The sequence below is a fragment of the Silurus aristotelis genome (genome assembly GCF_946808225.1).
Source record: "Silurus aristotelis genome assembly, chromosome: 16".
NCBI lineage: Eukaryota > Metazoa > Chordata > Actinopteri > Siluriformes > Siluridae > Silurus > Silurus aristotelis.
Genome location: NC_139589.1, coordinates 13,588,522 through 13,599,022, shown reverse-complemented (window position 1 = coordinate 13,599,022; position 10,501 = coordinate 13,588,522). Strand labels below are relative to the sequence as shown.

Genomic DNA, 10,501 nt, shown 5'->3' with positions numbered 1-10,501 from the left:
GGGAGTACTGGCCACACTTATCTGTAAACTTATGGAATAAACGACTAGCAGATATATACATATAAAAACATACAGATTATTACAAACAACTTCTTCTTCTTCTTCTTTCGGCTGCTCCCATTAGGGGTCGCCACAGCGGATCATCCTTCTCCATACCACCCTGTCCTCTATATCTGCCTCTTTTACACCAACTACCTGCATGTCTTCCCTCACCACATCCATGAACCTCCTCCTTGGCCTTCCTCTTTTCCTCCTACCTGGTGGCTCCATCTTCAGCATTTTTCTACCAATATAATTCATGTCCCTTCTCTGCACATGTCCAAACCATCTCAATCTCGCCTCCCTCACCTTGTCACCAAAACATCCTACATGTGCTGTCCCTCTAATAAACTCATTTCTAATCTTGTCCATCCTCGTCACTCCCAACGAAAACCTCAACATTCACAGCTCTGCTACCTCCAGCTCCAGCTCCTGTCTTTTACTCAATGCCACTGTCTCTAATCCGTCTCACCACAGTCCTATAAACTTTCCCTTTCATTCTTGCAGATACTCTTCTATCACAAATCACTCCTTTCACTCTTCTCCACCCACTCCACCCTGCCTGCACTCTTTTCTTTACTTCCCTAACACACTCTCCATTACTTTGCACTGTTGACCCCAGGTACCTGAACTCCTCCACCTTCTCCACCTCTTCTCCCTGCAACCGCATCACTCCACTGCCCTCCCTCTCATTCACACACATGTACTCTGTCTTACTCCTACTGACTTTCATTCCCCTTCTCTCCAGCGCATATCTCCACCTCTCCAGGCTCTTCTCAACCTGCTCTCTACTCTCACCACAAATAACAATATCATCTGCAAACATCATAGTCCGGGGAGACTCCTGTCTGACCTCGTCCGTCAACCTGTCCATCACCACTGCAAACAGGAAAGGGCTCAGGGCCGATCCTTGATGCAGTCCAACCTTCACCCTGAACCAGTCTGTCGTACCTACTGCACACTTTACTGCCGTCACACTGTCCTCATACATGTCCTGCACCACCCTCACATACTTCTCTGACACACCTGACTTCCTCATACAATACCACAACTCCTCTCTCGGCACCCTGTCGTACGCTTTCTCTAAATCCACAAATACACAATGCAGCTCCTTCTGTCCTTCTCTATACTTCTCGATCAACATCCTCAAAGCAAATAAGGCATCTGTGGTGCTCTTCCTCGGCATGAAACCATACCGTTGCTCACAGATGGTCACCTCTTCTCTCAGCCTGGCTTCCACTACTCTTTCCCATAACTTCATGGTGTGCCATCTCTCCTAAACATCTCCACGCTTCTACCGGTATGTCATCTGGTCCAACCGACTTTCCATTCTTCATCCTCTTAATCGCTGCTCTCACTTCCTCCTTACTAATCCTATCTACATCCTGCTTCACCAACTCCACATCCTCCAACCTTCTCTCTCTCTGATTTTCCTCATTCATCAGCTGCTCAAAATACTCCCTCCATCTTCTCAACACACTCTCCTCACTAGTCAACACATTTCCCTCTCCATCCTTTATTGCTCTAACTTGCAGTACATCCTTCCCAGCTCGGTCCCTCTGCTTGGCCAATCGGTATAAAGATTATTACAAACAACCAGCCTTAAAAAACTTGTTAGAGTGGATTTAGAAGAGCAATTTCTAGTCTAGTACATGAAATAAGAACTGCTCAGAAAAATACAGAAGATGTGACAGGCCTACAGAATACTGTGGAAAGAAAGATTGCTTTAAAATATATATATATATATATATATATATATATATATATATATATATATATATATATATATATATATATATATATATATATATATTTTTTTTTTATTATTAATTGGGATTGAAGATATATTGGATGAATGTATAACACATCCATTCAAGAGTTGGGAAATTTCTGTCTGTATAGTTCATAATGAAATGATAATATTCAGTTTTAAGTTTATGGTCATGTTAAAAGCATCTATATACAATCAAATTCTTGAGTTACAGATATACAATTCAATTCAATTATTTTTTATTTGTATAGCGCTTTTAAAAAAAAATTAATAAGCTGTTCTTTATAAGTGTACGTTTCTTCCCAAGCCGGTGGAGTCTGTGGCAAGGAAAAACTCCCTGAGACAGCATAAGGAAGAAACCTTGAGAGGAACCAGACCCAAGAGAAAACCCATCCTCATCTGGGTTGCACTAAATGTCCATTTATTACAGATAAATTATGTTGCGGTGTACAGTGATGTAATCAAAAGCAAACTATAGTCCTGAGTCAGTAAAGCAGACTGTTGACATTAACTACAGACAAAAAAATCCATCCTCAAAGTTCTTACTCAGGAATTTCATGGAACCAACCAAGGCGTTGATGAGAAACCGTCCCCAGCTGCACAGAGTGGCCTCCAGTTAAAAAAAAAAAAAAAACACTATCCACAGCCAGGCCTGGACAAAGTGGGAAGATCCGAGGAGGGAAGAGGTTCAGCAACAGTGGTCACTGGAACCTCAGGTGCATGTTTAACTCGACAGAGAGAGAGAGAGAGAGAGAGAGAGAGAGAGAGACAGAGAGAGCGAGAGAGAGAGAGAGAGAGAGAGAGAGAGAGAGAGAAAGAGAGAGAGAGAGAAAGAGAGAGAAAGAGAGAGCAATTCCCCCAATGCTGCAGCGAAAAATAGTCGAGCAATATCAGAAAGGAGTTTCTCAGAGAAAAATTGCAAAGAGTTTAAAGTTATCATCATCTTCAGTGCATAATATCATCCAAAGATTCAGAGAATCTGGAACGATCTCTGTGCGTAAGTGTCAAGGCCGGAAAACCATACTGGATGCCCGTGATCTTCGGGCCCTTAGATGGCACTGCATCACATACAGGAATGCTACTGTAATGGAAATCACAACATGGGCTCAGGAATACTTCCAGAAAACATTGTCGGTGAACACAATCCACCGTGCCATTTGCCGGTGCCGGCTAAAACTCTATAGGTCAAAAAGAAGCCATATCTAAACATGATCCAGAAGCGCAGGCATTGTCTCTGGGCCAAGGCTCATTTTTGGAAAACTGGGTCGCCATGTCATCCAGACTAAAGAGGATAAGGACAACCCGAGTTGTTATCAGCACTCAGTTCAGAAGCCTGCATCTCTGATGGTATGGGGTTGCATGAGTGCGTGTGGCATGGGCAGTTTACACATCTGGAAAGGCAACATCAATGCTGAAAGGTATATCCAAGTTCTAGAACAACACATGCTCCCATCCCGATGAAATCTCTTTCAGAGAAGACCTTGCATTTTCCAACATGACAATGCCAGACCACATACTGCATCAATTACAACATAATGGCTGCGTAGAAGAAGGATCTGGGTACTGAAATGGCCAGCCTGCAGTCCAGATCTTTCACCTTGTCATAGTAAACATTTGGCGCATCATAAAGAGGAAGATGCGACAAAGAAGACCTAAGACAGTAGAGCAACTAGAAGCCTGTATTAGACAAGAATGGGACAACATTCCTATGCCTAAACTTGAGCAACTTGTTTTCTCAGTCCCCAGACGTTTGCAGACTGTTATAAAAAGAAGAGGAGATGCCACACAGTGTTAAACATGGCCTTGTCCCAACTTTTTTGAAATGTGTTGATGCCATGAAATTTAATCAACTTATTTTTCCCTTAAAATGAAACATTTTCTCAGTTTAAACATTTGATATGTCATCTATGTTGTGTTCTGAATAAAATATTGAAATTTTAAACTTCCACATCATTGCATTCTGTTTTTATTCACAATTTGTACAGTGTCCCAACTTTTTTGGAATCGGGTATGTAATTATATGCTGCAAAACCCTATAAAAAAAACCTCATTAGCAACATTACATACAGTATAAGTTGAAAAGTCATATCCATCTATATAGTTTTGCATCAATAGTGTCTCTTTTGTCTCTCTAACTAACATCTTAAAGAAATAAACATAAAGGAAATATAGGCACACTGAAATAAAAAACGTTCTTTCGGCTTCTCCCATTAGGGGTCGCCACAGCGGATCATCCGCATGTTTGATTTGGCACATGTTTTTACGCTGGATGCCCTTCCTAACGCAACCATCCCCATTTATCCGGGCTTGGGACCGGCACTAAGAGTGGCTGGGGTACACTGAAATAAAATATAATACAATTATACATGTGACTCTGGTCAGCTTAAATATGTATAGACTCTCCACACCTGTAGGGGCAGTGGTCATGTACTGTTCGCCAACCGCCATAAAACCAGAAGATAAAGAAGAGCGAGGAGAAATGAAGGAAAACCAAACAAACAACAATAAGAAGAAGGAGATGGAGGAGGAAATAGAACAAGGAGGAGAATAATAAGAACACCAATTATATTTGAGAGGCAGAAGAAAGAGAAGGATAAAATTATTCTCAGAAGGTCAATAATTAGAAGAAGAAGGAGAAGAAAGGAAGAGGAAATAGAAGAAGTACTAAAAGCGCTGAGGGTGCACTTTTATTTACATTTCAGTATGGCTTTGTTCGGGAGAAGGCTACTGGCAGTTGGACGGTATGTATTTGTCATCCATCTACAAGGGCAGTTTGTGGTCTTCAACATTAATACCTGTATTAATATATTTTTTAAAATATGTCGTATGTCCAAATGTGCGCAGCTTCCTATATAAAAATAAGCGGATGTGGTTATCTTTCTTTTTAAAAACACTGCAGTTAAATTATTTATTTAGGAGCCAAATTCTGAACTAGTGTTTATCACCCTTAATCATTATTATGCCTGTCATCCAGCTCAGGATTATTACTTATTTTAGGTTTATTAATATGAATAATTATTAATAAACCATTATTCTAATTATATAGTTCTTATTTGTCTCGTATATATTATTATGAAATACTCTGACGAAGGAAACCTCTCTGTATTCTCATTATGACGAAGTGCAAATGATTTAATAAGGAAAAAACACTGATTAAATAGTAGCAGAAGTGCACCAACTTGACGCTGTCTGACATTTTCGCGTGAGGGGAAATGACGTCATAGCAGAGTTGTTTTTTGATCCTTGTTACTAAGGCCTTAGAGTAAACGGGAAAACCTAATCATAATATTATTTAAAGCGAATGTTTATATATATAAGTGTGTGTGTGTAATTTCCAATAATGGGATAAAAATAATGAAACTGAATTTTATTGTTCTATCCACTTATTTTAATTATACAAATATTAGAATTAAAATTTTTTATCTCAGATGTTTCTCCAAGTATGTAACTGCAATAATTCCAAATAGCAGTAATACTGTGTGTGTGTGTGTGTGTGTGTGTGTGTGTGTGTGTGTGTGTGTGTGTGTGTGTGTGTATTACTGCTATTTGGAATTATTGCAATTGATGTACTTGGAGACATCAGAGATAAAAATAATTAAAATGATGTCTAATAATTGTATAATTACTATAAGTGGATAGAACAATAAAATTCAGTTTCATTATTTTTATCCCATTTATTAGAAATTATTAGACATGGTATTATTTCTGATGTTACTCTAAGTATATAATTGCAATAGCCGAATAGCAGCAATAAATAATACGTTGAAATAAAATAATTTAATGTATGACCTATACATTCCAAAATAATTATGCAAGTATAATAACTATATGATAATAACTATGCTTATTAATTATAAATGAAAAATATATAGAAAATAAACACAAACAATAATTTATTCAAAATCGAAGTTATTAGAAATAAAGTCATGAAAAATAACCTCATTACAAATAAAGTCATTACAAAAAATGTCATTAGAAATAACATAACTCAAGTATAAATGTTATCTTTCTGCAATTTATTTTGTATCTGATTAAACAGGGAAAGCATGGAAAATTCAAACCAAAAGGTGTAACCAGTTTGGCATGTTTTTGCGCTATCACTTAAAGGGATAATAAATTATATTATGTAATGATGTTTGTTCATAGCTGTGCAGTTGTCTTGCTGAGCGCTGCCAACAGAGCACGACAGATACTGCCATCAGTCGTCAGGAGGAACTGGATTTCAGTCGGCATCTCTGGTGGTCTGTGTGCTGTTCCCTTTGTACAGGTTTGATGCGTTTTGCTGACCGTATTCATAAAAGCCTGGTAACATCCTGAAGAAAGATACAATGCAACAGAACTGAGTAGAATTGGACAGTATGACAAAATGTTTATCCCACTGTATAGTTTATTTAGTATTAGTAAAATGGGATTTTCTCAGAACCTTAAAAACCCTGTTCCAATATTTTGGTCAAATATAATGATTGATAATGATTTATTAGGAAATGATGACTAAGGTTCAAGTATCCTACTACTAGTCTTAGTGCTACTGTGATAAATATAGCTAGCATTTCGTCTGAATGAAAGTCTTTCTCCCATGTGTATGAGCAGGACAGTATGACCCATGAAACCTTAATTCGTAGAGCCTCATCTCTGGTGACCGACAGTGCCAATTCTTTTCTGTCTCAAACCACCCTGGCACTAGTGGACTCACTTACTCAGTATACTAAGGTATTCAAATTAATATTTTCAAAGCAAAGCTTTCCATGACTTAAATATAAAAGCATAAATATGGTTTTGTGTTCATGTGTATTTTCGCTCCTCAGACAGTGCACACCCTTATATCTCTACACAAGCGCTACATAAAGAATATCAACAAACTAACTCCTGCTGATGAGAACGCAGTATGGCAGGTGATCGTTAAGAAGCGGGAGGAGGTAACAATTTTCCAAATGTTATAAAAATTTTCATAGTTGATCAGTTGTCTGCAAATGGATTCTGTCAATCACACTAAACATTCATATAAGTAATGACAATAGGATTTTAAACTGATTTTCTTATTTCTTTGACAGTTAAATATCACTGTGACATTTCATTAATTATGTATGGACATTCCACTGAAAAAGAGTGATCATTCTATGAATCATCTTTCAGTCCCCTACATTTCCAGCTCTACTGGTTTTCTTCACTCAATCCCTCTTTTTTAAAAATAAGTCTGATCTTCTTGAGACATCAGCGTGCATTGTGTATAATTATTAATTCTTTATTTATTCATGTATGAAAATGTGTTAACTGAAATGCAGTTTCTAATTTCTTGTTAGATTATCAAATATCGGGAAGACTGCAAACAGTTTGAAAAAAGATGGGTGAGCGCAATTAACTTGTCACAGCTGGCAGCCGAAGCAGCTTTTAACGCAGGTACGAAATGTTTTTTTCACCAAACTAATGTTTAGCATTGTATATGTTTTGAGATAAAGTCGAGTATCACTGAATAAGTACTGCTCTGAATTGGTGCTATTTTAATTAAGGTATTTGGCCACCTCAGTCAAGAAATAAAACACAGGGAGGCAGATATGAAAGTAATACAATGATATGGTGATTATATGGGTTTAGTGTTACCACCATGGAACTGATTATTGTCCTACACCATTGTCCTGTGTCCTGAATTGTTTTCTTTCACCTTTTTTTTTTTTTTTTTTAATTACTATAGAATGCCACTTCCCTTTATTAGCAGCTGTAAAAAGCTATTCCTTCACCATTCTCATTTTTTTCTGTCTTTTTAAGTAAAAAGACAAATAGCATGCAAGTTTTCATGTTGGCACAAAACCTCAAAGTTTAATCTCCTCTGTATTGAAGATTGAAGTGTCCTACAGCATTCCCTCTGACTGTTCCAAGAATTTCGTAATAATTGTTTCCTCACAGAAAACTTCCTGTGCCAACAGTTTATGTGGACCGTCTGCCCAACAAGTCCCTGTATAACTTCTATAGAAATATTATTGAATTAGAACAAGCACATTAATATAAACATGTGATTTGTGCCCTTCATTACTCAAAGCTGTTAGTATAGAAAGTTTATTAACACACATCAGAATTATTCATTACAATGATGTTAAAAATGGTTTGCTTATGTTAGTACTGGGAGCACACGGGCCAACACTTTTGTTTTCGCTGTGCATAATAAACATTTGTGTATGAGCTCACAAATGTAATAATAGACGATCAATCAGTATTTCAGCTTTTTTTTTCTCTCAGCAATTAAAACCTAGATGCATTAAACAACTTTAAACATGACCTGTTTTTTTATTGTTCTACAGGTATTTTGTGTTAGATTGATAGTTTAAACCAGGGGTGGCCAACCTGCGGCTCTTTGGCCGGTTTCATGCGGCTCTTACGTTCATATCGATTTTTGTGTGTTTGATTTTTAATGTGCGTGTTCGCTTTGCTTACGTTCAATACGGTATTTTTAAAACTTAAATGAGCTTGCCCCTACTGGGAAACTTTGCGGTATATCAGACCTGATATGAGGCATATGAGGCCAATCATAAATTACAGCGATGCACCGAGAATTTTCGGAAATACCTAAATCACCGAAACAACACGGCAGAAACACAATTGTAATGAGGCAATAAAAAAGCGCAGCAGCACACGGTTATCTGGATAAGAGCAACATGTCTGCGGAGAGCGATTTGCAGAACAAGCAATGCTGAAATTTCAAGAGGAGGTGTATCTGCAAAGATTTTCTCCAAGTCAGGTTTAATTTATCACCTGAAATCCAAACATCCTGATTGCCATTTTAAATATGAGAAGAACTCGACGCAGAAAAGTAAAGTCAATCCAGTTTTCCAGTGATGGTGCCAAGGCAAAAGGCATAACACAAAAAATTATGGATTTCATTGCCATTTGAATTGAATTTTCATTTAGGTGTGGCCCTCTGACACAATTCAGGTTTCTCATGTGGCCCCTTGTAAAAAATTAATTGCCCACCCCTGCGGTATATTCATCTTACGCTCATGCGCATTTGACGAAAATACCGTATTGAACTCAAGCGAAGTGAACACGCACATAATAAAAAACACCAAGTCCTTGTTTTCTACCCTGAAACACGTGAAATCAAAGCCTCGATCTGTTCTGACTGACACACACGTGAAAGTATTGCTTCGAGTGGCAACAACGGAATACGAGGCAGATTTGAAGGGGATTGTTTAAGGCAAAGAATGCCAAAAGTCCCACGAAGTAACATGCATAGTAAAAGAAAAACGCTATTGTAAATTATTATATTTTTGTTTGTGGACTTGGTTAAACAGAGTTTGTGTGTGAGACAGTGCACACAATGTTCATTGTTGAAAATGACTGTCCTGTGGTCTTAGAACTGTAGGAGTCAATTTCTGTTGGTGTGTGACATTTACAATAAATCTGGCTGAGCAGAGGTGTGTGTGTGTGTGTGTGTGTGTGTGTGTGTGTGTGTGTGTGTGTGTGTGTGTGTGTGTGTGTGTGTGTGTGTGTGTGTGTGTGTGTGTGTGTGTGTGTGTGTGTGTGTGTGTGTGAGTAAGGGATGGGTGATGTTCATGTGTATGATGTGGCTCTTTGCAGTAACACGGTCAAAAATGTGGCTCTCGGTCTCTGACTGGTTGGCCACCCCTGGTTTAAACAAATAATAGCTCTTAATGTCTACTTTTGGATTAAGCCAATTTTGGATTTTCTCATGTGTAGACTACATTTGTTAATTAAAAAAGGTATTAACCAATATATAGACCAGAGAGCTTTCCATAACTGAGAAAAGAGGTCAGATTTATCACTCTTTGTTATTTAGTTACCGGGACTACCTGTACTGATATGTTTACCCACTCAAAAATCCCTGCCATCCGTTGTGTCATATTCATCATTTGATCTCAGATCTATACACCTTATAGCAAAACCAAAACTATTGGCTTTGCTGCTTCATTACATTTGAAAATAATTGTATGTTAAATTCATGTACAACTAAAATTCGCTGTGTTTTCTTTTCATTTTTATTAGGAGCCGACCAGGCTTCGGCCACAGTACACACAAACCTGCAGATAGCACAGACTCATGTAGAGCATGCTCGACAGCGCTTCCTTGAGGCAGATCAGAAACTAAAAGACAGCGATGCAGAGTTCAGCCAGAGGCCCCAGAGCACTGCACCAGCAGAAAACGAGGAGGAAATCCCAGAGGCATATCTGAGAGAGGACTAGTGACGAATAGCATTTTATGAAACACATGCACTGTTCATCTCCACCACTCCAATCACAAGTGCTCTTTCTGTGTATACAATAGTGCACATTGGTTTGTTTGTTTGTTTGTTTGTTTGTTTGTTTCTTTCTTTCTTTCTTTCTTTCTTTCTTTCTTTCTTTCTTTCTTTCTTTCTTTCTTTCTTTCTTTCTTTCTTTCTTTCTTTCTTTCTTTCTTTCTTTCTTTCTTTCTTTCTTATAACTGTCTATTGAACAATAAAATATTGCACAATGAGAGTATAAAATACAACAGTCAAGAGAAACACCAGTACAGAACACAGTAAGCAAGCCATTCCTAGGCACATTGCTTGCCCTTTAGATTGGTATTCGTTCTTAATGGTTTGGTTTAGAGATACAGTTCCTGTATAGTCTCTAATAATAAAGGTGCAGTTCATAGTTTTTGTAATTGTGTAATATTTATGCAAAAAAAAAAAAAAAAACACCCATAAGATGTAATTTGCAA

At 37.8% G+C, this 10,501-nt stretch overlaps 1 protein-coding gene across 1 annotated transcript; it reads left to right on the top strand.

Moving 5' to 3' along the window:
* The first annotated feature begins 4,286 nt into the window (after positions 1-4,286).
* diablob (diablo, IAP-binding mitochondrial protein b) lies at positions 4,287-10,139 on the top strand. The gene is made up of 6 exons (XM_083565286.1): positions 4,287-4,551; positions 5,957-6,077; positions 6,401-6,520; positions 6,616-6,726; positions 7,111-7,207; positions 9,806-10,139. Exons 1-6 carry the CDS (start codon positions 4,514-4,516, stop codon positions 10,000-10,002), a joined length of 684 nt encoding a protein of 227 aa, XP_083421412.1. The 5' UTR covers positions 4,287-4,513; the 3' UTR covers positions 10,003-10,139.
* Positions 10,140-10,501: the final 362 nt, after the last annotated feature.

Coding starts and splice junctions, on each gene's coding strand:
- diablob (XM_083565286.1), top strand. CDS start 4,514: ATGGCTTTGTTCGGGAGAAGGCTACTGGCAGTTGGACG. Junction 6,521..6,615: donor CACTTACTCAGTATACTAAG/GTATTCAAATTA, acceptor TTCGCTCCTCAG/ACAGTGCACACCCTTATATC. Junction 6,727..7,110: donor TCGTTAAGAAGCGGGAGGAG/GTAACAATTTTC, acceptor ATTTCTTGTTAG/ATTATCAAATATCGGGAAGA.